This window comes from Ascidiella aspersa, chromosome 4 (genome assembly GCF_963924565.1).
Source record: "Ascidiella aspersa chromosome 4, kaAscAspe10.2, whole genome shotgun sequence".
NCBI lineage: Eukaryota > Metazoa > Chordata > Ascidiacea > Phlebobranchia > Ascidiidae > Ascidiella > Ascidiella aspersa.
In genome coordinates, this window is record NC_139450.1 from 16,709,009 (window position 1) to 16,736,879 (window position 27,871).

Here is a 27,871-nt window from a genome sequence, read left to right on the forward strand (position 1 = left end):
AATGCTAATTATAAAGATTGAAACCCAATATACCAAAGCGTTAAGAATATCAAAAGTAGTTCTTACGAACTTTTTTTTCAAAGCTAATTATTTAAAAAAAAACACTGGGTAATCAAGGGCGATTTTGAAAACTATCCAAACTGAGTAAGTTTATAAAAATCGCTGTGTAGCTACTATAGGACACACTAAATAAAATAACATTAGTCTCTCACTGACTTGATTAAGAAATTTACAGCGAAATGGCTTTTTCGAAGCATAATTTTTGTCAAAAAAATGTTGACATTTTACGCGTAGACAATAAATCAAGGGCGATTTTGAAAACTATCCGAACTGAGAAAGTTTATAAAATTCGCTGTGTAGCTACTATAGAACATACTAAATAAAATAACATTAGTCTCTCACTGACCTGATTAAGAAATTTACAGCGAAATGGCTTTTTCGAAACCTAATATTCGTTAAGAAAATGTCAATATTTAACGCGTTTTAGAGAAGAAATCAAGGGCGATTTTGAAAACTATCCGAACTGAGAAAGTTTGTAAATTTCGCTGTGTAGCTACTATAGAACACACTAAATAAAATAAAATTAGTCTCTCACTGACCTGATTAAGAATTTACAACGAAATGGCTTTTTCGAAACCTAATATTCGTTAAGAAAATGTCAATATTTCACGCGTTTTAGAGAAGAAATCAAGGGCGATTTTGAAAAATATCCGAACTGAGAAAGTTTATAAATTTAACTGTGTAGCTACTATAGAACACACTAAATAAAATAACATTCTCTCAGTCTCTCACTGACCTGATTAAGAAATTTATAGCGAAATGGCTTTTTCGAAACCTAATATTCGTTAAGAAATTGTCAATATTTTCTCTAAAACGCGTGAAATATTGACATTTTCTTAACGAATATATTCATTTTTACCTAATAATTTGCCTAGATTTTGCATTATCTTTCATTTCATATTATCTTTACTTTGTGGCAAACGGCGAAAAAAACAAGTTGCAAAAAATTATTTCGCCGAAATGACAATGGTCAAAATCGTTAATAAATTGCGATTTTTTGCTTTTCTGTCATAAGCGTCTATTGTAATTTAGGGAACAAGGTGGCGCCCATGTCGCTATAACGAAGAGCGAGTTAGCTGCGCAACTTGTGATTTCTATAGAGACTTTGGCCTTTTGCATTATTATTTATTGTTAGTTGTCATAACTTTTATTTTAGAATAAAATGTAATGCTTTGAACTTTGTAGAGAGCTTTTTTGTTATTTAACGTTTTTGTTTTGCATGCGCAGTTGCTCTGTTCAAAATCGTTCTGGCTATTTTCTTTTCCCGTTTGCATCCTGCCTACCGAGTTCGTTAACTGACCAGTTAATCCCTCATAGATTCTATAGCAGCCACTTCGTCATATTGTGTTTACACAGAGAATTTTGTTTTAATCGATGTGTCGTAACGGAAAATTTTCAGTAAAAATCTATGGCCTAAATTCTTTGCAATCCTTTCAATGTTTGCGTTACTTCTTGCAGCCAATGTGCAAACGATAAACGGAAAGTTTTCGGTAAAATTCCGTTACGTAGATTTCTTGCAACCACATTCTAATGTTTGCGATATCCTTGCAGCGAATTTGCAAAAATTCAAATTGCTGACACCAATTTTTATGCGTCAAGGCATTTACATCCGTTTTAGTATATGTTTTCAAAACACCGCGGTCTGAACATTAATCGGTTTCCCCTGTCGTGTGATTTCAAACTGTTGACATTTAACTGAAGTCAGAAGCTGTTTCGCAATCGCATTTTGATGTAAAAATTGTATGTTTCGCGTCAGAAATAAGTGTGAAAAAGGCTGGAGATACGCCCTTTTTGTCACGTGGTATTTTGTTAAGTATTATAAGAATTAATGACGTAAATCTTTCTTTATTCGCAGAAATTTTCTTAACTGATTCTCGTCTATAAATAGCGTGTTCAATCAATATAAAATGGCTTTTACAGCTTTTACTCAGACAGCAAACTCGAGTGCTTATGTGACTGAAGACAGCAAAATTGACTGTTCATGTATCTGAACTAAAGGAAAGAATTGGACCTATCTGGCCTCACGAAGACAGGCCATCTCAAATCTTGAAGGAGTGTGGTCGATTCATCTTGGCAATTATATAAATGAAGACTCATTAATCCGACCCACCCCCTCAATTCTTTCGTCTGTCACACATTTTAAACAGTTTCGTACATTTGTTAACTAAACCTACTTTAATTTTCGATATGTCATCAACATGATCCCATTCGGGTTGTAAAGGCAGCAATCATTTTAATAAAGGAATTAAAATCTTCGTTTTTTAGTTAAAGTTGTATTTCATTGCCAATTGATCATACTTAAGCTATTTGCCCTCAGGATGGAATAAGTCTGAGTGTTTGAGTATGTCCGCATCGATGAGAAGTAAAATGTTTGGCTTTTTTTCTGACGCTCTTTGAAATCCACACCCACAGTGATCTGCTGTGCGTTTTAGTTGATTGGTCCATTTGGATTATATACGAATCGATATCTAACATGTTCGCACCTCCTAGTTCGATGTTTGAGTACCGGTACAAGTCAAGTCTTTCGCAAAAATAACAAGTCAAGTCCCAGTCCAAGTCATCGGTTGCCCAAGTCAAGTCCCAGTCAAGTCATTATGAGAGCAAGTCAATTTCAAGTCATGTTATTGTCATAAAAGTAAACTGTTAAACCATTAAAATCGGTAAACTCGTCCGATAATGAGCAACAATTTAACTAAAAATTTACACAAAGGAAATATGCAGCAATAAATTCTTTAGTGTGCAAAACTTGGGATACATTTTAATAAAAAACGCTTAATTTAATCCCAAGATGTTTGACAGTATGACTCAAGTCCAAGTCAAGTCATTTGTCCAAAAGACTTAAGTCAAGTCAAGTCATTCTGGTCGAAATACTTAAGTCAAGTCAAGTCATTTTCAAGCAGTGACTTAAGTGCACTTAAGTCAAGTCAGTGACTTAAGTCATTACAACACTGGCAATCTGTTTGTTTATTTTTACTCTTTCTCAACTGGAGCCCCAGATAAACTGAAATAACTTGGTTTTTAGTTTACGAACAAAAGTATTCGGCAAGGTAATTGGTAGCACATTAACTTTGTAAAATTAGCGTCGGTATTACAAGGCTTTTTAAAATACATATACGACCAGGGGCGCCCGCAGAAAATTTTCCAGGGGGGGGCAATCAGGAACGTAACCAGAAAATCAAAAAAGGTGTCCTGAACTTTCAACTTAGGGAATTCCCCTCTTTTTTTGGATGTATGTTAGTGACAGTATGACGTCATAGAATGGTGATTGCAAAACGTGATAGAAAAAATACAGAAACAGCCAAATACGTCCAGCAAAAGCGAGCACGTGCGTCGTCGACAATCCTGTCAGACGCCAGCTGCGAAACCACAGTCTGCAATCGTTAACTTTAGGCAAAAAAACAAACCAAGACCTTAAAATATGTGTGTTTAATTGTGGTAGAATCATACATAATTCAACTATCAGCAGCGCAGTTTTCAAGTTCCATGAACGGAACTAGCGCTAAATTACAAGCAAGCCTTTCACCACGTGCAATACTAAACGAAGATCGTTTTTACTGGGTGTTATTATGCCACGAATGGCGGAACATCTGCGCCGAGCTGTGTGCCAAGTCTGCTACATTACAAGCTGTGGTTGAGGGGAAATAAGTCGTGTCCATAGCACACTAAACACGTGGTCTTAGAGTATGCTTAAAGAGCATAATTTTGCGTTAACTATCATTACTTAAAAATTTATACTTTAAAACGCGCACGACAGTCACCATTATACCTCCTTTTAAGAATCTGCTTCATTTAAACAAATGTCGATGTTACACCAATACCGGATATTAGCGCAGAGACCGAACAGCGAAAAACATACTGCGTATAACTTTTTTTTTTTTTTTTTTTTTTTTTTTTTTGAAAAGATTTTTTTTTTTGTTTTTGAAAGAATAAATAAGGTTTGACTTAGCGTTGTCAATTGTCGAATACACACTTGCTAATCAGTCAACCTAAACCAGCGCTTCTCAACCAGTGGGGGCCATAAGAACATTTAAAGTGGGCCACAGACCAATTTAAAAAGCTAGATTTAGTTTCATTTGTGTCATTATATTTAATTTTAAAGGAATAATCGTTTGGGAGGAATTAAAAAGGAATGTAAATTTATTGTTCAGCCGCAAGTTACTCACTAATGCACGGTTGATTAAATAATCTGTTTTGAAATATGTTCTGCTGTGTTTTGTTCTAAACCTATTTTAAAGTTTTTTCTTTCATAAAAATTCTATTGGGCCACAGATTTTTTTTGCAACAGATTTTTTTTTTTTTTTTTTTTTATAAATGGGCCACGAAAGAAAAAAGGTTGAGAACCACTGACCTAAACAAATAACGAAAGAGAAAAACTATCCAGCGTTTACGGTCGACCAAACTAAAGACGAAAACGGCGTTTTGCGCTCGATTTTGGCTTCGCATTAGATTAAGACGCGTGACCCAATTACTTAAAAAGCACGCCGCTTCGAACAGTTTGTTAAACCATGACAAAAACGAACAAAAAACGATAATATCACTTACAAAAAGGGGGGTAAGAACTCCCGCCCCCACTGGATACGCCACTGGGGGCAATGGATAGTGTATATTATTTTTAACCTTCATAAGTAATACATATTACACTTCCAACTAATACTAATAATCACATTTTGAAATTCCAGGGGGGGGCAAGTTGCCCCCCCCTTGCCCCCCCTGCGGGCGCCCATGTATACGACCAAAGAGAGTTAGATCGCGGGACGACCATATGTGTAAAATTGTATTAATCTTTCCATCAAAATTACCAAGTTTAGTGAAAACAACTATTTTCTATCTCTAATTGGAATTTCTACACCGAGATAGCGTAATGACGTGTTAGCCAGTAAGCCCGTTTATATGCACGTTTAAGCCGGATTCGAATCTATTTCGTTAATTCATTCTTTCTCGTTTTGGAGTTGGAATGAATTAAGTTCTCTCGTTTCTTAATCGGTCAAAAGGAGTGGTTTTCAGTCTGTTCGCCGCTTAATCTGTTCGTTTCGCTGACGGCCGAAATCGTTTAATGTAGAATGACCTGCTTTAACGCAGTAAACATCGCGCCACTTTTGGGGCATTATGACGTAACACGAACGGCTAGTCGTAAACAAAACAACAAGTTGAGCCCATAAGGAAAGAACATTACATACACTCTTTAGATACTAATTTGTGACAGAGGCGCTGGTCTAGAATCCACAAAATCGAACATTATTTGGGCTAGGATGCGGGTTTGGGTACTTGGGTAGGTCTAAACAGGAATACTTGGCCAACCCTCACCCAGATATTATGCATTGCTTTAATAATTGTTTCAACGCTGTGGTAGGATTCTAGGCCAGCGCCAAATACAGTTTTCATTAATGTTTGGTACATCTTATCACCTTCTTTTGTCCACTTTGCCTTGTATAGAGCGTTGACCAGCACACATAAGCTTAACTTTCATGCACTTACATTCTATGTGCCAAGTAAACTGATGCACTATACTAGGGGAGGGGGCAAATGTATTGAATGGAAGAGCCGTTTGAAGAAAATACAAGCACCAAAGAGCCTCAAAATTAATTCAATACAAAAACGGTAAATAATGCAAGGCCAGCCGCAATAATAACAGAATTGTAATATAACAAAACAGTAATAATCAACACAATAATAACGGTAATAGCAAAATAACACGCACAATATTTATTAATATCAGTCTTTTGTTAACTAACTCTTCGGACTCTATGCCTAGTGTTAGGTCATAAACAAAATGCCGGCCTACATAAAGAAAAGAAAAAGAGAGAAACGTTTATAAACGGTACTCTTTGGTAAAATTTTACGATTCAACTCGAAGAGCCACAAAAAACATGCCGGAGAGCCGCATGCGGCTCGCGAGCCGCAGTTTGCCACCTCTGCACTACAGTCAAAAACGTACTTAATCGGCAAACCTAACTCAAGTAATTCTTGTTTTTTTCAATTTTAGGTTAATAAAAACGAACAAAAAGCAATAGATTGCTACCACAAGGAGTAGCCTAAGCCGAAAAATCGGTGGTGAGATATGCATTACATAATAATGCAGTTTGTACACTTAAGCTGGCTTGAATTTCGCGCCATGTAATTGAATTTTCGCGCCATGTAATTTACTTTTCAATCCGGATTGATCCTTCATCTATTCTGCCCACGAAAGGTGCATATGAACGGGCTTAATGCCAGGCCTTTGTCTAAATAGGGTTTTTGTTCAGTTGATTGTTTTGGACCTATAAAGAACGCGAGGGATTTTTTTCATATTGACTGCGCAACCTGACATTTCACCAAACTGATTAAGAATAAACACAATCAAAATCAATTTGGTCGCCTATGAGAAATATTAACGTGTCATCAGCAATAAGGGACACTTTAAATTCGGTGTCTTTTGGTTTTATTCCTTGAAAAGCATTATCGCGCGGTGCCTTCGCCAGACATTCGAATTTGACACACACACACCTTTTTTTCTCTCGTTGTTGTAATTGGCAGACCCGAAAACCAATGTAGGCATTCGGGTTTTGGGGGAGTTTGGAAAACATCGAGAAAGCTTTATGACTGACGTTTCCGCCACTTTTTCAGACGCTAGCCGCTCTTATTGTTTTATGTGTCTTATTGTTTTATTTACGTCTTCTTATATTAATACAGTTTACGATACGTGTAGCGCTTGGCACACGACAGGCCGTAAAGTAGGTAGCCTGGAAGTTTCTTTAACCATCTCTTCAATATAACTTTTTCTTTTCCAGATTTTGGCAGGTGAGGCAGTGCCTTACCTGCCTCCCCTGACCGTAAAAATAATGTCGGTGATAGGGGGTCGCCTGGTCTGAGTTCTAGTTAAATTATTATCTCTTTTTAAAAAAATTGTTGTTTGTTTTTCTGCATGTTGGTCGAGAGTATCAACATTTTATCCACTTCATTATTTTTTCCCAAACCCAAACGCGTTTAAAGCAGAATAAATAAACTCCCAACTTATTGTATCGAACGATTTGTAAATATCCAAGCTGAGTAGGCCCTACGATGGAATCCCATAGAAATTACAGGAGTCCATAATGTAAAAAGGATACACAGGTTATCGCCTAAGTACCTCAGTTTCATAAAACAATTTTGGTATTGATTAATTTAGAGTTCAATATATGTTTTAATTCTGTTGTTAATAACTTTGGACATTATTTTATAATCGGCGTTTAGTAACGAAGTAAGGCGGTAATCGGATATAAGTAAGGGGTCTTTCTGTGTTTTCGGTAGGTCACGACCCCTTGCGACTAACTTTGGCGAAATTGATCGATATTTTAGTGTAGTCCCAAGCTTCGCAAAACAGAGATTTTATATCTGGCCAAAACGTCTGGTAAAATTCAACAGGCAATCTGTCGATGCCCGGTGACTTGTTTCTAAGTATTGTGTTAATCACAGACTCAATTTCGGCCGTTGAGATAGGCTCTTTGGTCCGTTTTAGCTGGAAAGCGTTTAATTTTGGTAGGTTTAGGTTTGCCAAGTTACGGTCGATTTGTGATTGGACGCACTATTGCGTTTTTTATACGTCTCCAAAAAAGCGTGATAACTCTGTTAATATTGTTTTTTGATCTGTATAGACGTGATCACCATTTTTAAGACGCTTAAAACGAAATATATTTCTATGACAAAGGCCGAAAATCAAGGTATTCTTCTTAATTAGTAAATGTGTTTAGTACAAAGCATACCAATACGTCATTAAACCCTTAAGATTCGGCAAAATATTGATAAAATGTTGCCACAAAGACATTTTTAGCCTACCTCTCCCATAAACCGTAATGCAAACTTTACGCACTTTTGGTCCTCTTCAAGATGAATAGAGGGGGCGCTTTAAAAGTGCGGTTGGACAAAGTAGCATTTTTGGTAACTACAAATTATATTAAAAATAGAAGTAGAGCACACAAGCAATAAATTAGAATTACATTTAGACGAATTTTGCTCTAATTCATTAAATTAAAAAAAGCTAGAATTATCTAGTTGTTCAAGTCTGCTACAAAGCCAAAGCAAAGAGTTTTTATTCCTAAAAACTCTTTGGCCAAAGTGACCCAGAGGCATAGAAATCATCGAAAAAAAAAGTGGGAACCTGGTCCTGCAATGAAAATTAAACTATGTCCTATTTGTTCTCTATGCAGTTGAACTCAATATGTTTTTTTTTTAATAAAATTATAATCTAAATTTAAAACAAACATTCCACCGAAATATGACGTTACCGGCGAACTTTGATCGTTTGGTTACGCATGACTACATTTTACAAGTTGACAAAGTCACTGAAGACAAAGTTCACCAAAATTTTGCGTTTAGGCTAATTATTCTACATTTTTCCTTTAGAAGCAGACTGTTTTGCGAAACTTGGCGTAGTGTACTTTTAATTTCGAATTAAATACCTAAAACATGTCGTTAGCTCTGCGTTGCCTCAATCTGACGCGGAGACGAAGTCCGTCATCATTTTCTAAAGCATTCCATGCAAGATGTAAGTATAATACTACAGAACATTGTACAATTTTAAATACGTTTTACCAAAAAATTAGACGCTAGTCTTTTATATCGTATCACGTTTTCGTCCGGGGGTTTATATTGATAACATTATTTGGGTTGGGGTGAGTTAGAGTTTGGGTGGGTACTAATTTACGGAATGATGAACGGTCGGAACGCTTACAATATTATTATTAAATATAATAACACTTTTCACCCAAACGCTAACCCCCACCTTAACTGAAATATTGCGCGTTGGTTTAATAATTGTTTTAACGGGGTAACACTTTTTTGTGTTGATAAAGTTTTACTACTACATTTATTCGGTGTTCTTTCTATTTGGTACATTGAAAGTAAAGCAAAATAAATGCTCCACAAATACCGCATACCGCAACTCACATTATTTGGGTTTCACAAGTCCACACAGGAGTTTTTTTTTCAACCTTTTGAAAGTGCACCCCCCAAAAAATCTGAACTACAGCCCAATATTTAAAACCCTTGTACACCCACAGAGGAAAAATCGCAATGTGCGCCCGAAAATTTGAAAGTCCACCTGAGGTGCTTTACCTTTGTTGCACCCGGGTGCTTTCACCCGTGCACCCGCGAGATCTCATAGAGAACTGCCATACTTTCCACACTGGGGTGAGAGTGGCTCAAGTATTATTACATTAGTTATAAATAATAATAATGCTTGAAACACCCAAACGCTAACCCGCACCCTAACCCAAATAATGTACGTTGGGGTATTTTTTAAATGTGGGCGGTTTTTTGTGCTTTACTATCTACGTTCCAAATATTTTTATGAAATATATAATATCATGTTGTGGCATTTCTATTTTAAATACCATAATAATGCCACGTTGTTCAACGATTAGTCAATAGTTTGAATTTTGACACATAATGACATTGTATGAAATAATCCATATTTTCATATATTAGTAAGTTTTCATGCTTCTATTTTAAATGACTGTTTGATGCGAACTGTACACTTTTCAGAGTTTATTTTTTTTATTTTTTAAACTTGACGGTTGTCAAGAAAAAAGCCACTTAATAAAATGTAAACAGTATTTGGGACAATGAAATACGACACTGCAGAATTGATCGTATCATATGTTTTAGTAAATATTTTTGTTGTTGTTAGTATTGTAGCTTGTAATATTGAAATATTTTTTTTAAACCAATGTCATGCATTTAGATTTGTCTTTTAAACAGACTGCAGATTTGGCCTGTGCTGAACAGTATTTTCTGTCTTCCGTTACATATAATTTGTGTTTTTTTTTGTGCATTTATATTTTATTAGTTGAGCTTTTGACATTGTAGACTGACCAGCTACAGTCTTACATTTACAAACATTGCTTAATAAAAGTGGTAACAATTTAACGCCCGGGCGATTTGGATAAATTGATTGTGCGCCTTATGTACGAACAAAAATCAAATGACAGTAATTTATTGACAGTGCGCCTTATAATCGGGTGCGCCTTATGGTCCGTAAAATACGGTAGTTGCATATATGATTTAATTTTGTTACTAAACATGACTATATTCCAGACTTAAGAAGAAGTTTAGCCACAACTTCTAATATGCAAGGTATGTACAGTAGACACCTATTTGCCGAGAGATAAATTTATTTAACCTGTAGCATGTAAGTGATATACTATCTTATATGTATTTTTTATAAATGCATTTTATAGTCTAGTCTTACCTGACTTGTCACCAAGTAGGATGGTAATGTGTGCAGTCTTCAGGGGGGCCACAAGCATGTCTGATTTTCACATAGTGTGAATATCTGATTTGACGAGTGTTTAGTGATAATTAGGGCCATTTTTGTTTCAACCTAAAAAAAAATTTATAACTTTATTTTTATGAAATTTTAACTTTATTGTAGAGGCTACAATTCTTCCTTGAATTGATGCCAGAACATAATATTTTGTCGATTTAGGACCCAAAATATTTTGTCGCAAAGTCAAGGTGTTTTATTGATTATAAAAATTTCGTCGGGTTTTTTGGCGATAAATTTAGCTTGCTTAAGCTTTTTTGTTTTACATAATGTCAGTAGGCTATTCCTAAAATCCAAACTGTTGATCTTCGAAAAGACCATGTTATGAAGATGAATTGTTTTATAAGAATTATTTAAATACGTAACAATAAATAAAAAAATGGACAATTTGCGAAAAGTTACTGCTGGTCCAAGTGGGCATTGTGACATTTTTCCTGCTTTTATGGGTTAATATAATTTAATTGTGTCGCAGTTCCTGATTTACAATGCTTCCACAACGATTTTTACAAAAATGACTCTCAAGAAACACAAAAACTTTGTCAAAAGCCATAATTTAACAAGTTTTGACTTTATTAAAAAAATTTAACTTTATTGTAACTTTATTCTTTGATTCATGGGCGGACGAGGTCCTTAAAATTTTTTAACTTTATTGACTTTTCGGGCCCTAGTGATAATAGAAGGGGGCCATGACTCGTGAAAGGTAATAAACACTGACCTAAACCATAAAGAAAGAGTATGAGATGATTGAGTGCCATGATTCTGGCATCCGCCGTTTTGGTAACATTTGGGAGACCTAGTTGGAATGTTATTCTTATATCATGTTACTTTAGTTACGGTCTTATTGATGGAGTCAATCAAATTATTTACTTTGCTAAAAAATGTTCTGCCAATTAAATCTGTTTTATTTCATAGGACGTCATCTAAATCTAGAGTACAAAGATGACATAGCAGTAATACGACTCGACAAGGCAAATGCCACTGTAAGCAAGTTATACATTCTATTTAAACAAAAACATGTTTTCTGTAACTGTAAAACTAGAAGTATAATTGTCAATTGTTTCAAACTTGTGTCTGCTCTATTTTATGAACTGATTACAACAATCAATAAGATAAAGAAATTTAAATGTTGGGATGCCACAACATGACCATTTCATAAACGTTAGCAGTCAACAAAAAATGTAGTTGATCCAAATTCTGAGATACCAAGTTGTGTTGGTTGTTTCTCTAACCTTTACGGATTTAAGATGTGTTAAACTTTGTATCATTTTCGGTTATGTAAATTATCCAGTGTGGCAGTTTGATAATATGGTTAAATTACATTAAAAAATAACCAAAAAAAAATAAAACACTTCATTATATGCCTTTATGCAAAGTCTAGATATCATTTGTACCTGGGTCATTCCATTGCTACTGGTACAGTGGTGGCACCCTATGTCATAGATTTTTTTAAAATTTTATATGTATAATCTCCCTGCAATTCTATGAAAAGTGATACCAATTTTACCGAAATTGGTCAAGTACTTTTTGAGAAATCAGCGACAAGATATATTGTTGTTTGTTTTTGTATCACTACAGGCCACCAAGTGGCTAGTTTTACACATGACTATTTGTGATCAGTCATGCATGACAAAACTTTGATCGGTTATAGCGAAAAATACTCTACTTCGATTTTTCTGCAACTTAGCTTAAATGAAAGGTAATTTTGTTGGCTTTCTAGCTTCCAAATATGAAGTGGGATATTTTGAGTAGAAATTACAAAATTTCATTGCTTTGTAATAGATGGCGAAAAAGCTTTATGACGCACTATTATAATGTATAATTATGAAATGTGATTGTCTGGTGCTTCCAAGAAGTCAAAAAACTTATAGAAATCTGCTGGTACAGCAATGCACACTAGAAGCCACTACATAGACCAATAATTTTAATCAATGTATGGCAAAATTGCTATTAATTGCAATGTTTTGCGACTGAAAACTTTATGCACAGTCAGCGCACAATACTACTTATACTAACACAGAGGAGGATTCTATACGATGACAAAGAGAAAGATATTATACAATGTTAAGTACAAGTATATATGTATATTGGAAGACATCTCATATTCAAGTAACAGACTACCAAGAGCTTAAATCTTTAGCAATGTTATTGCAAAGCACTGCCCCTCATTCAGTTACACCAGGGGCAGGAACCTGTTTAACTAAGGGAGCCATAATAGTCAAATATTCTTTTGTGTTTTCATGAGAGCCACAAACATCTAGCTATATGTTGGCAAAAACTAGTAAATTGTGCAAGGCTATTTATTTTGTTCTCATTTAAAGGACAGAACATAATGTGCATTAAATTTAATTAGTTAGGTTTGCACAAATTTGATTACGGAGTTCAGTTAAAAGAATTGGGCCTTTCGAATATAAAGAGATTCGCTAGAAGGAAAAAAATTTGCTACTATTAGTAATAAAAAGAAAATGTAGAGTTAGGAAAGCGGTTTTGGCCGCTTGCAATTTTATTCAGATCATGCTGAGAAATGATAGCTAACATTTATCTGCAAGCAAGATTCTTTTATCAAAAGAGCCATATGGCCTTACCAAAAGAACCATACATAAATCAGGTTCCCGACCCCTGAGTTCACAATATTAACTGTATAGTATGTTCTAAACAGCCATTATTACTAAGTACTAATTAATAATACATCTAAAGATCTAACACCCATTAAGGTTGAAAGTTGGTGGAAATATGCTTCGGTGTGATTTCAAATCAGGACTGAAACTAGCTGCAATTCATACTGCCTCAAGTTACAAAAACTTATAAAGATGTGTGGGACCAGTCACACTCTTTTTTAAAATCAGGCTTCCTTCAGACTTGGAGATGTGGTATTGTCCTCTTAATGTTACAAAACATGACATGCAATGTGGCACAAAACATGATCAAATGGAAAAAAGTATTGGTCCTGCTTTTGAGGCCAGTAATATGTGTTTTTGTTGCCAAACTTTTTCAACTATTAGTTTTGAAGTGATTCCGAAGGACATGAAATCAGTTTCTTCCCATTTGCAAGATAGGTTTTAGTCTGGACCGACTTTAAAAGGTACTATACTTCACTATTTGAACCACTGAATGAAGGAGTTATACGACATAAGGACAAGTTGTGACATTGAATTTGCTGCGCAATCTAAAATTTGTAAAAGCACTACACCACCTTAAATGCCAATGCTTTCTCCTGTTGCTTATGTTTCACAAGTTTGTATATGAGCATGACTGGTACATGGGCTGCATAATCTCTATTGCTAAAGATGATGGTATATATGTCAAGTTGTTACTGCATGCATCCAAAAAGACCTGTTCAATTATATTACTGGCCTCAAAGGCAAGACCAATATTTTTTCCATTGGACCATGTTTTGTGCCAGATTGCATGTCATGTTTTGTTAACATCAAGAGGACAATACCAAATCTCCAAGTCTGATAGAAGCCTGTTTTTTGAAAAGTGGTGTGACTGGTCTCACACATCTTTATAAGTTTTTGTAACTTGAAGCAGAGTGAATTACAGCTAGTTTCAGTCATGATTTATAATCAAACCAAAGTTTATTTCCATCAAATTTTCAACCTTAATAAGTGATAGATCTTTAGATGTATTATTAGTTATTACTTAGTAATAAGGGTTACTTGGAACATACGTGCAGTTATTATTGTGTAACTGAAGGAAGGGCGGTGCTTTGCAATAACATTGCTAAAGATTTAAGCTCTTGGTAGTAAATTACTTGAATATAAGGTGTCTTCCAATATACATATATACTTGTACTTTGTATAGTATCTTTCTATTTGTCATCGTATAGAATCCTCCTCTGTTAGTATAAGTAGTATTGTGCGCTGATTGTGCATAAAGTTTTCAGTCGCAAATCATTAAAATTATTGGCAATTTTCGCCATACATTGATTGAAATTATTGGTCTATGTATTGGCTTAGTGTGCATTGCTGTACCAGCAGACTTCCATAAGTTTTTTTGACTTCCTGGAAGCATCAGACAATCACATTTCATAATTATACATTATAATAGTGTCGCAATCTATTACAAAGCAATGAAATTTTGTAATTTCTACTCAAATATCCCACTTCATATTTGGAGGGTAGAAAGCCAACAAAATTACCTTTCATTTAAGCTAAGTTGCAGAAAAATTGAAGTAGAGTATTTTTCGCTATAACCGATCAAAGTTTTGTCATGCATGACTGATCACAAATAGTCATGTGTGAAACTAGTCACTTGGTGGCCTGTAGTGATACAAAAAAAAACAACAATATATCTTTTTAGAATCTGCTTACTTCGGAGAACTGATATGCATTGGAATTTTTAAGTTACCATTTAAAACACCTTCATAATAGGTCAAACAAAATTTTCAGTTAAATTTTATGCATGAGCGATCAGGAAAAAGCCTAAAAAGGGCCAATTTTCAGTCGCTGATATCTCAAAAAGTGCTTGACCAATTTCGGTAAAATTGGTATCACTTTTCATAGAATTGCAGGGAGATTCTACAAATAAAATTTAAAAAAAATCTATGACATATGGTGCCACCACTGTACCAGTAGCAATGGAATGACCCACCTACCACTCTAACAGTATTTATCTATGATTCAGTAAATATCACTAGTTATGTGTATTGCCATGGTTAATCGCACTATGCATGGCAATAAAACTATATTGACCTTACAAGATCTTTAATTGGAGAAAATACTACAGTGTTTTGTAGGTATGCCAGAATACCTTTAAAATTTTCCAAATTTTGCACAACCTAACTCAGGGTGGTCCAAGGTTGACTGCATCGCGGGCCACAATATGTCTTGCATATTCTTTGCGGGCCACTTAACCCAGGAGCGGATCAACGTTTTTCGTTTGGTCGGGGGATGTAATGTTTAAAAATGACGTCACACCGCATCTTAAAAGATGAGCTCCAGAAACGTTTGCTGCTATCTTCAAACTTGTGCGCAAATGAAATTGAGTGTCATGAAATTGGGGAAAATCGAAAAGGCGTAGAATGTTCGCGGAAACCGCATGCGTATAATACTAAAATTTTCAGAGAGGTGTTGCATACTACACATCGCCAAATCACAAAGACGTTATCGTTTCGTGCAAAAGGTTTTATTAAACAGATCAATTTGGCTGAAATTGCATCTTGCAAGACGTCCTAATGTCTCAGTGAAAACCTGAAAAGTGTAAAACATTTCATTCAAGCAGCGCGATATATTTTATCGTACATTTACTTTAAAATGCAAATAAGTTTGTAAAACACCTATAAACCATATAGGACTTACTGCAACTTTCAACCCGGTCTAACACATACCAAAAGTTAGGCGTTCTTGCCACCCCTGGATCCAAATTCGGTGAGCGAGATGAAACATATTTATTTCATGATATAATAACAAGAAAAATGTAATCATAACCAAACAATTGTAGTATGCTTACTGTTCGTTGGTCACTTAGATTTTTTTGATTAAATACATCCTCAACGGTACGCATTGCACCAATTCAACAGTGCTTCGCGGGCCACGAAAAATGGTGTCACATGTGGCCCGCGGGCCTGGGTTTGGACCACCCTGACCTAACCTATAAAATATTTTTTAGATGAATTCATTAAACACAGATGTATTTGATGAGTTTCAATCCGTTTTCTCGGAGATTCAAAAGAACAAGGGTGTTAAAGGAGCAGTTGTGATTTCATCAAAACCCGGATCTTTCATTGCTGGTGCTGACATAGAGTAAGAAAAATGAGATGCTCTAAATTTAGGCATGTAATTTAAATAAAGAAGAAAAGTAAACTATTAAGAAATATGTTGGTCAAGAGCCTTTTTATTTTGTGAAAATTGCAAATGGGGGTTAACTGAACTTTTTACAGTCCTAAAAAGTGGTAAATTGTTTTGCTGATTCTATAAATAAAAGTTTACTTTGTATACCAAAACTATACAAATTCAATTTTTACTTTTACAGAATGCTAAAACAAGGAAACAGTGCAGAAGAAGTCACAGAGTTGTCTATGGTTGGACAAAAAGCCTTTGAGCTTTTGGAAAATAGCAAAAAGCCTTTTGTAGCTGCCATACATGGAGTAGCACTTGGGGGTGGTTTAGAGGTTAGTTTAAAGTCCTCTAGGCTAAGTGTTGTACCTTAGCTTAGCTGATCTTAACCTTTCTCATATTCTGCTGTGGGTTGCTCTTACATTAGAAGCTGTAGTCATGTTAGTAGAAAATTGCTCTGAAATTTAATTTTTACTTAAAACTAAATACTTTGGCAAGGTTAAATATCACCCAAAATTTGAGAATGGCAAAATGTTGGCAACTTTGCCTTGTGGTTGTTTCCACACATATTTAATCTCAATATGTTTTACACCACCTTACAAATGGCGGGAATTCATTTTGTTTTGCCATTCTGAAAACAATTACAGATGTGCAAAAAGCATGTTGTTTGCTGGAAAAAAGAGTGCTAGTCATATATATTGTTTAATATTTAAAAAAGTACGCAATTTCAATTGTAGAATTGTTGTGTTGTCTGTTAGCTTTACTTTGATTGGAGGCAAATACTCCTATATTGACTGCAAAGAGCAATCACGATAGCCACAATTCCAGTTAAATAGACATGTACAACACTAACATGAGCGGATCCACCAGGCCATGCTTGTCTGATTTAATTACGTAAATGCGAAAAAAATTAATTAAGTTTTGCTATGTTTCTGCGCGCTATGAATACTATGGCATGTTGCCTTCAGTGCAACTCTTGGATCTTTTTTCCTTAATAATAGCCTCATTTATCTTCTAAACATGGCAAGGTACATTTGCTAGGTGAACACAGCATTAGGGAACAAGACCATTTGTTAAACTTTTAAAGCGGGCTTGTAAAAACTTATGGTTCACGTGGACCAGTGTTGATATCAATTATTACAATCTAACCTCTTTGTTTGGTGTTATAAAACAAATAGACCTAAAAAAAACTGTTTTCTAGCAAAAACATGTTTAGGGGGTATGCTCCTGCCGGTTTACCCCCAATAATTTGCCCTGTATTTCCTTACTTGGTCTACAGATATACCGTCTTAGGAAATTAAAAATATAGGTTAACAAAAAAAATATCTACATACATGCTTTTGTCATATTTACGGGTTGATTGTTTTGACAATCAATCAAACAGAACTTTATTCTAACTCACCCAATATATTTATTTACATGTAGTCATATACTGTTGTTTATGTACAGTTTGCAATGGCTTGTCACTATCGGATTGCTACTAACAGTCGAAAAACCAATCTTGGTCTTCCAGAAGTTATGCTTGGCCTGCTACCAGGTAAAAAAGAAGTTTGTAAAGTAACAATGAAATCGGTACTGGTTTCCTTATTTAAAGCAGTCAAACTGCCGGCAGTGTTGTACATTAGTAATTAAAATAAACAAAAATTTATTGTTTCCTTATCCTAAAAAATTGGTTAGCATTACTTATAGTCATAATAAAACCAATCACAAAGCCAGAATGCTTAGTTACTGTGCTGTGAAATCCAAATACTTCATAACAACCATTTATAAATTATCGTGCTTTGAAATTAATAAAAATTAAATTTGCCTACACGTTACTCTTTTTAAAAGACAATGATTGACTCTAGCTTACCAAGCAGGCATGGCAACAAAAAATGTGAATATGTTTTTTGATGTGCACAAACTATTCACAAATACATTTGTAGTGTAATAAATAGTGCAATGTTTACACTACTACGTTCTAGCTTTTACAGTGCAGCACATTAATAGTGATGTTCAAAATATTTAGGTCGGTCAAACTTCTTGGTTACCAGATCTGGATGAAAGCTAACCAAATATTTGTTACTTTTCAAAAAGGTGCTGGTGGTACTACGCGACTACCAAAACTTGTTGGTATACCTGCTGCCCTTGACATGGCCCTCACTGGAAAAAACATTAAACCAAAGAAGGCCAAAAAAATGGGCCTCGTTGACCAAATAGTAGAACCCCTGGGTAAGTTTTTTTTTGTGGGATTTTATTCCATCTGTAAGAGACTATAGGATTTAAGCAAATTGAAAGTGTTACATACCTTATGCCATGAGGCAGTCATACATGATAAAATGTGTATATATTTTGTTGTGTATAGCTTTTAATTTAAAAGTTTTTGTGATGTATGTAGAAAACCTATTGTAGTTTTGTTCTAAGCAAGCATTAAATATATTTCCAGGCCCTGGTCTAACTGATCCTGATGTTGGAACACTACAGTACCTTGAAGAAGTTGCAATTGATGCTGCTAGAAGTCTTGCCAATGGATCTTTGTCTCGGCCAAAAGTTAAACATAGTCTTCCAGATAGTAAGTTAACTAAACCGTAATGTAAAGAACTATTACATTTATATTGGACGCCCTGATGTTTTTTTCTTTAGTGATTTTCATTTTATTGTTCGTATTTAATACAGTGAAGAGTGAAGACCCATTGTATACTTTACTATAATGTACTACAAACAACATTGTTTTGTTAGCATTAAATTGTCACCATTACATTATAAAAATATCACCAAAATGTGGTTGTGCTCTTGTAGTTGAAAAAAATAGTTATTGAAAATTAGTTTAAACAAAGCCTAGCACAAGTATTGGTTTTAAGTGTTTTTACTTTTAATTTTAGACGTGTTTACAACTATTCAAAAATCTAAATACACACACCCAGTGTCTAAAATCACCAAACTTGGGCCTGATGACATCATACACACTATGTTTATTGTTTAATCATTTGTACCCTTATATTGTGTTTTAGTAAATCTGTTAATTTTACTTATAAATTAAAGCTGCTTTGACTTTTCTAAAAAAAGTTTTCTTCTCTTTTGAGCTCCGCGAAACAATTGCACTGGTTAAAAAATTATAAGCGTGAATGTCTGTAACTGAAGTTTTTATATGTATATGTTTTATTTATCTTGCCATAAAGGAGTCATTGGAAGTCTTCTGCGATACCCAATGATCCGCGACTATTTCTTTACAAACATGGTAAAAGCTAAAGTTTTGAAGCAAACAAAAGGCCTCTTTCCTGCTCCACTTGCAATTGCTGATGTAAGAAACCTAGTATCAAGTTTAGTTTACACGAGTATAAACTAGTTATCTGGTACTGATACCAAATATTTTAAGCAAAGTATGTCCAGCTATTTGACAATTACAGAGAACTTGACTTAATTACTTAATTAAAAGCAGTAAAACCACTGACGTCCATGAATTCTGGGACTGTTTCGCCTTATATAATTGAAGTCCTATACTTATAACATACTATTCAGTACATTCATAAAGACCATTCAGTAGCGTTTTTTAATAACCTGGAAAACACTGTTTTTCTTGTTTGTTTTTTTATACAATCTCTCCGAGTTTTGTTTCGTACACAATCTTCACTTCAGCCCTTCAGCCTTTTTAGTCAATAAATAATAAATTTTTCTACCGCAACATTGATGCTACTCTTTTAAATTCGGGCAGCCCAGCTTCGGCATATATTAACTACTGTAAATAAAGATCTTTATTTTTTACTTTTTTGCATATGTATTTGGGTAGCATATGTTGTTTGTTGTTCGATTATGAACTTGAACCATTTAAACCCCTTGATTACAGGTAATTAAAGAGGGCATAGCTAACGGGAAAAAAGCCGGAATGGAAATGGAGGCAAAGACCTTTGGGAAACTTTCTCAAACAAATGAATCCCGCGCTCTCATTGGACTTTACGACGGCCAAACCCACTGCAAAAAGAATCGATTTGGTGCACCTCAAAAAGCCCCGAAGTAAGTAGCCTAGACAAAATTTCCTAAATTTAAAATGATAGTCGTTTGAAAAATATGGGCGGCTTTATAATACATTTTTGGGTTTAGTTCAAAAAGGCGATTGAGAAAATATTTAATACAAAAAATATAAAAAATAACTACACTATTATGTATTTATTTACAAATTTAGAAAACCTCTGCAAAATAATTATTTTAAATCTTGGTAAATAAGAGTTATATCGGGATTAGACACGCCTGCGAATTTAAAGTCAAGCAAGTCTGTTTTAATTCGAGAATATTCCTTAAATTGTCGCTCCTTTCTAAAATAGATTTACCGAAGCAGCTTTGGCACTGTATAACTGCTAAAAAAAATATTATTAAATATAAAAAAAAAAGATATAATCATACTTGACCAACCCAAACGCTAACCCTCACCCTAACCCGAATATTGTGAGTTGATTTAATAATTGTTTGAACGCTGTGGTAAGATTCTAGACCAGCGCCAGAGCCTTGCATTCCTTCTCACTTGGCGCAATTTTCAGGAACCTGGCTATCCTTGGAGCTGGTTTGATGGGAGCCGGAGTTGCGCAAGTCAGCATTGATAAAGGTTACCACACTGTGCTGAAGGATTCGTTTGCATCCGGACTTGCAAGAGGACAAGAACAAATCTACAAGGGATTCGATCTTGCGGCTAAAAAGAAGAAAATAACGACGTAGGTTGTTTGTTGTCAACCTTTCCGTTATAAGATATTTTGAACAGGTTTTCGTCAAAAAACAGTTGGGGGTTCGGACCGTTATCGTTATCACAATCGCTATTTTATGACGTCATTAACGTCAGACGAAAAAACGGGGAATTCCCCAAGTTGAAAATTCGGGAACCCCTCTTTTTAAATTTCTGGATACGCCCCTGATCACGTGTACCGTTTTAATGGATTAAATACTTGAGTTTTTTTATATATTTGAGTATCTATTTAAAATACATAAAATACGACAAATAAAACATTTTTTTATTTGTATAATAATGTACTATCTAATTACAAAGTTCAAATGAACATTATATTTATATTTGGGTTCTCAAGCTTATATGCACTGTCGCCCCCTTACAGTAATTTATACATCAGGGAATCTTTTATACATCGGTGATCCTTAACCAGCTTTTTATTATTTTGGCCTTTTTGGTCCGGTACTATCGCAAATCACCAAAGTTTTCGCCCCCCATGGTTTCTCTTTGTGCCCACTTTGAGAACCAATGAACTTCCAATCACAGTTGCACAAAATAACTTAAAAACAAAGGGCGACGTTTGTAAAGAGCATATTTTGCTTCTTGATTCTTAGTTAAGAGCTTCGCAATTGCATTGTTTTTCGTTGTTCCTACCGAAAACGCCGTTTTTGCGCCTAGCAAGCCCTTGTATCTTCTCGTAATAAGACCCGTTTTTGACCCTAGAATATGAACGATATGTTAAAAGAATTCTCAACAATGCTTCTGCAGATTCGAGCGTGACCAGATCGTGGCAAGTCTCGACGCCACCCTCTCCTACGATTCGCTTAAGGACTCCGACATGGTGATCGAAGCTGTGTTCGAGGACATCGACATTAAGCACAAGGTCGTCAAGGAAACCGAAGCGGTAGGTGCAGTCGCCTTTACCTACAACATATATTATTTAATGCCCGAAGTTTTTCTATCTATACGTTTCTGACAAGTCATGTTTATAAATTCAATATAATTTGAAAACACAACATTTATATACTGTAAATGCATGTAAAATATTTCATGCAAGTTTCTCAACATTAGGTGATTCCCCCACACTGTGTCTTTGCATCGAATACCTCCGCTCTTCCAATTAGTGACATCGCCAAAGCAAGCAAGAGACCAGAAAAGGTATGGGATAAGGTTTACAACTACTTTGATTGCTTCGTTTTTGCTTTTTTAGCATTTTTTTTGTTGTAACCTGCTGAAAGTGGAGTGTCGCACATCCAAAATTCTGTGCAAAACAGAAAATATCTGTGTCGTGTTGACATCGAAATCGCCGAATATAAAGCGGATGGCTGCAATTAAAGGGCTGCGTTGCGCTCAATGCAAGGTCAATATTACGCAAGTAACGTCTCGGTACTCGTTGATTCAAAAGCTATTCGACCAAGGCGACCGTAGCCAGTTGTTGTTTTGCTATCGTTACAAGCCGATTTTAAGTTTCGAATCAAAGGAATATCGTTCTCAAAATGAATTAACGCTAGATGTTTTGTTACGGTTATTTCGTTACTCTCGATGTTTAACTGGTTAAGTTGGTGAAATTACCTATTTTATTATCAAAATATAAAATGTGTATCAACAAATTAAAATTTAGTTCCTAATCTATATAGCTACAAATCATCCAGTTCCCCACTACACACACTCGCAGATCCGGTGGAACACCCATTAAAACCTTCGCAAACTTTATCGATTACTGGTAAACAAAAAGGCAAACACAACTTGTCTATCTAAATTCCCTTGTTTGCAACAATGCGTGGTCCCACTTGCGTGATTCGTAATTTGTTCCTTTGCTGTCGCCTTCAGGTAATAGGAATGCACTACTTCTCACCTGTGGACAAAATGCAGCTTCTGGAGATCATTACTACCGACCAAACGTCCAAGGACACGACCGCTGCAGCTGTGCAGGTCGGACTCAAGCAAGGAAAGCTTGTTATCGTCGTCAAGGTACTTAATTTTTGCTAGACACCCGCTTGTACTGAGAACAAGTTTAAACCAAATTGACTTATATAAATTTTATCGATGTAAACGGTCATTTGTATTTTTTTAGTGTTTTGCTTCTTTTATCGATAAAATATTAGATCTGCAATATGTATACCAAACACTCATTTATATCTACAACTATAATGCCACCTAAACCTGTCGTTTATGAGTAGGTCCTTAACTTGCTGGAGTTAGATCTAAATGGCATAAATCAGTAGTTACCAACCTGGGGGTCACAATGGGCTGTCTTGAAGGTCGCCGTGTAGTATTTGATAAAAAAAACCTTCAAAAACAGGCAATGTGAGCTAAAAGTTTAGCAGTACGAAAGGAGCAAATGCAACCGCCAGTCTAACAGCTGTGTTTATATGGCCTTTGATGCAGTGAAACAGTCGTGTTTATGACGTCGTCATTACACTTTTCAATTAATGAATCAAGCGTAGCTTCAGCCAAACAATGTCTAATTAAAAGAATGGACGCTTAAACCGTAACTTAAGCGTGTTGTGCATACTTAAATCCGGGTATTTTAGCCAAATTTTGATACAATCCATCTAGATTCTCATCTAGATTTTCCAATTTGAATTTTTTCAAATTTTGAAATGTGTTTTTATTCACTCTGGTTTATGTATGATACACTGTAATTGGGGGGCTCAGTCATCGAACACTTAAGAGTCGCGAGAACAAAAAGGTTTGGAACCACTAACCTAAATAATATTTAAAACCCTATAGGAGAAGGGTATGGGACAATTGGGTGCGGCGTTCGGAAATCGACGTTTGGGCGTTGTAGTTCGCGTGATGAAGGTATAAGACCCTTCCATAGGTTGTTTAAAGATTGTTCTATCCGTGCCGGTTGTAGTTTCGAACTGCGTGTTATTCCGACGTTGATAATATTCTAATTTAATGATGGAGCCTAAGTTAATATTAATCATTGGACAAATACGTTGGAAACGCCCTTGCCATAAAATAGGCAATTTTCGTTAACAAGTAGATGTTTTTTCTCCCCTAGGACGGGCCCGGCTTCTACACGACCAGACTTCTCGCTCCAACACTCGCTGAGCTGATCCGCATGCTGCAGGAGGGAGTTTCCCCACAAAGAGCCGACAAACTCGCAACTGCGTTTGGCTTTCCCGTTGGAATCGCCACACTCCTTGACGAGGCAAGTATTTTTTCGCGAAAGTGGTATTGGTTTTGTGATCAATAGCCAACAAACATTATAACGTCGTTTTGCATTGTAAAGTTTAATATTGTGTGTAAGGATTAAATTAACCAAATATTTTACAATTAAATTGCAATTTGGTAATTTGGGATAGTTTCTTCGTCTTTCAACTTTTTTGATAGAAATCTATGACAAAGCATTTATTTGACCGTTATTTTTGGGCCGAATCATTTTGTTGTATTCTTGATCAAAGTAATAGGCAATGAAACGAAACCAACCATGGTTTAAGTAGCAAAGAAATCAATTAGGATAGCAGCACAATAGCACTGTAATCAATTAGCAATCAGCACAAGAAGGCGAATAATGTAATTAAGCCGCAGGGTGCGAAACGACTACAGTACATGGCTCAAAATGCGTAATACTTAACACATATATTTTAAATTTGAGCAAAGAACTTTTAGGACTACTTTTTTACTGTTTTTCTTCCTTATTTTGGAACGCAGGTTGGTATCGACGTTGCGGCCCACGTTGCCCAATATTTGGGCGGAGTGTTCGGCGAACGATTTAGCGGTGGAAACGTTGAAGTTTTGCAGAGATTAGTCGAATCGGGAAGCGCAGGTAAAGAGGCCTTCGAAAATTAAATAAATAAGTATTTGACGCAAAAATTTAATCGTGCAATGATATGTTGTTTTATGTCCTTGAATAATAATTTCTTATGTAAAAAAGGGTAAAACATTTAAAACGGTATTGGTAACAGCACAAAATCAGCGAACGCCTTTTTCTTTTTCACACAACAGGAAGAAAGACTGGAAAAGGTCTTTATATGTACACTGACGCCAAATCCAAGAACCGACCAACCAATCCAACTGCCGCCGACCTTCTGAAGGAATATGGCATCGAACCTGTTGATGCTGTGTGAGTTATTGCTTAAATTTTCCCTAGTAAAATGCAGTGTTCGGCTTTAATAATAAGCAAACTTATAGTTGTTCAGTTTGCTGATAAAGCTTTGATATAATCTGTTTTACGTTTTGTCTTCGCTGTTCAATCGCACTTGCATTTATATTTTTGTGTTTTGCCGCACAGTGGAAGTGACAGCGACATCCAGTTGCGACTCGTTTCTCGTTTTGTCAATGAAGCTGTCCTCACTCTGCAAGAAGGAATTCTTGACAATCCGGTAAGTCACATTTCGTAGTCAGGGCTGCGTAGTCGGGACTCTGGATTCTGCACTAATCGTGTCCCGAGTCCGCAATACCAAATGCGAAACCGATAAGGACGCAAACTGTAAATTATAGTGGTGGAATAGCATATTGTGAGTGAATGAATTATATGACACCCCTATATATCTAATGGATTGCTGAATCCACCCTGTTTTAGATACCCAAATGTCTTGTTATTTAGCGAACTTAAAAGTACAATTTAACGCTGATAAGTTAAAAATTGTAGCCTGAGGGTACTGCGATTTTACTCAAAATGATTTTGATTGCACTATATTTATTAATGATCAATTTGACTTAGAAAATACACGAGGATAAATATTTTTTACGTTTTTTAGCTTGAAGGCGATATTGGAGCGGTATTTGGTCTTGGATTCCCTCCCCACCTTGGTGGTAAGTTAGTTTTTGTTGTTTTTATCCGCTGGATGTCTCTGCTGAGTTAAAAAAAGAAAAATGCTTTGCAATGCTGTCTTGTTGAAGTGCATAAGTGATGCAACATGAAGTGTTCGAATGAAATTTGTCGAAACGTAATATTTTCTTCAATTCTGCGATAACTATAACTTATTCGACCGAATAAAAGTGTGAGCTTTATTGCAGAACACACAATAAGATTAAATTAAACCAATTACGCAGTAATATCTACGACAGATTAACAACTAAACTCGACGAAATTAGACCAAAAACTGTTCGAAGTCGGCCTCTAAACCCATTGGAGTAATATCTAAATGTCCTAAATAACATGTTAAGATCGTAGAGAGGGTGTTGTACCATTGAGTAGCACCGTTCCGCACCGAAAACTCTTTAATTTTTTTTATTAGGGTTAAAATTGTTTTAAGTAAAAAAAACTTTGTTTAGATCTTATTCTGATTGGTTTAGGGCTTACTGGTTTTTAGACCTCATTCCAATTAGGTAATAATCCAGTATTTAAGCTGGAGTCCCTTAAATGGTTAAACGTTGTATTAATGTCGGAAAAGCATTTATTATAGAATAGTTTATTAAACAAAATACATATTGTCTGTAAACATACCATCTAAAACTAACTAAACTTCAATAGCCAACCTTAAAGTTAAATTTTTCCTGAAATTTGAAATACATGATTAGCATGTTTTAATAAAGAAACATTTACCAGCAGTAGCAATATTCCCGTTGCACAACAATCCCTTCCAAACATTTCCGCTCAGTAATAGGTTACTTAATGCTTGTTTGAATAGCGATACTTGTAACTACATGTGCGCCGCAAGTGTAGTATGTTTTGCAATAAAGCTCATTACAATCACAACCAACTGCACGCTGTTTACTATCCAGGATTGTTGGCTTAATTACAATTTAGCGCCTGTCGTGAATAAAACAACCTTTGGAATATTTTCGACTGTTTTTTTCCCAGCCCAGTTTTGATGTCCAAGTATGACACATCGCACGTTTAAAAGAGAAATCTAACATTGAGTCGTGTCGTTGGTCCTACGTGACGCTAATCACGCTGTTCGTCCGTGTGCGAATACTCGTTTGCCTGTTGACTTGCCAACCGCGTACAAAACCAAGTGTGTAATCCATGGGTGTCCAACTCAAACAGGCCGACGTGCCAATTTTTATCTTATAACTTCTTCCCGTGCCAAAGTTTAGCAACTATTTTTTTTTTCTAATATTAAAGGGCTTTTAGACAAAAATAATAATATCAGAAGTAATTGTTTGTTGTCGTAATTGCTGAGATTGTTTTGTGAATAAACAATGACAATTGGCTTTATAACAAATTTTGCTTTTTTAACAATTGGCTGTATTTTTGGGGGGCTTGCGTGCCATTTTGTATACGGTCGCGTGCCTCATGTTGGACACCCCTGGTATAAACTATTGGTCGTGGATACGTGTTTCAAACAAAAAATAGCACGTTTTTGCAATAATTTGGCTAAGGATACCGACGGCTTTTTGCTCAGACACCTAATTATTCGCTTCCTCTGAAACCTATTGCGGCAACAAATGTGTAATCCACTACAATGCGTACCATCGCTGCAAATTTAGTCTCTAGTTTAGTCACGTTTCTGGTTGCCAACCTTCGTCACACAATTGTAGCGATGGGCGTTTCTGCGACTCGTCGATGACGTAACAATTGCTATGCTTGTATAGAAAACTAAAAGAAAAGTGCGTCTTTGATATGGCCGCAGCCGTGCACTCACTATTCACTAATGTCTACGAGGAATTAAAATAACTAATCTAGCTAAACGTGAATCTTGCTATAAAACGTATAAAATCTTTGTACATGCACAAAATGTTGTGTCTATTGTTTATTTTAAAATTTATATCGAACGCATTGTTTTCGCAGGCCCGTTCCGCTACGTGGACCTCCACGGGGCCGCTCCTCTGGTAGAGCATATGCGACGTTTTGAAGCTGCTTACGGCGCCGCGTTCACCCCCTGTCCGCTGCTGCTGGAACACGCCAAGGACCCATCGAAAAAGTTCCACAAATCCTAAAATGTTTGTCCTACCCGCGTTTCAAACAGTATAGCGTTATTTTCGTGTTCTGTTCTCAGTTTCTTGCGTTTGCAGGTGGTGTAAAAGTAACGTCTCGTTCCGATTGTCCAATTTTCGTGTCCTACTCCGCCAAAACAGTTCAGCTTTTTTACAGAAAGGCGTAATTTAAAACGTTTAATTTTCTTTTGTTGTCGACAATAAAATGCAACCCATAAGACGGGATGAACTGTT

The 27,871-nt window shown here is 35.7% G+C and overlaps 1 protein-coding gene across 1 annotated transcript; it reads left to right on the forward strand.

Annotated features, from left to right (window-relative positions):
- Window positions 1-8,391: 8,391 nt before the first annotated feature.
- LOC146148408 (trifunctional enzyme subunit alpha, mitochondrial-like) lies at window positions 8,392-27,827 on the forward strand. The gene is made up of 20 exons (XM_083387817.1): window positions 8,392-8,560; window positions 10,111-10,149; window positions 11,252-11,319; window positions 15,947-16,080; window positions 16,310-16,448; window positions 17,563-17,650; window positions 18,190-18,324; window positions 18,539-18,664; window positions 19,272-19,393; window positions 19,937-20,103; window positions 20,625-20,795; window positions 21,572-21,707; window positions 21,875-21,961; window positions 22,634-22,774; window positions 23,814-23,963; window positions 24,467-24,581; window positions 24,761-24,878; window positions 25,047-25,137; window positions 25,516-25,570; window positions 27,492-27,827. Exons 1-20 carry the CDS (start codon window positions 8,482-8,484, stop codon window positions 27,638-27,640), a joined length of 2,310 nt encoding a protein of 769 aa, XP_083243943.1. The 5' UTR covers window positions 8,392-8,481; the 3' UTR covers window positions 27,641-27,827.
- Window positions 27,828-27,871: the final 44 nt, after the last annotated feature.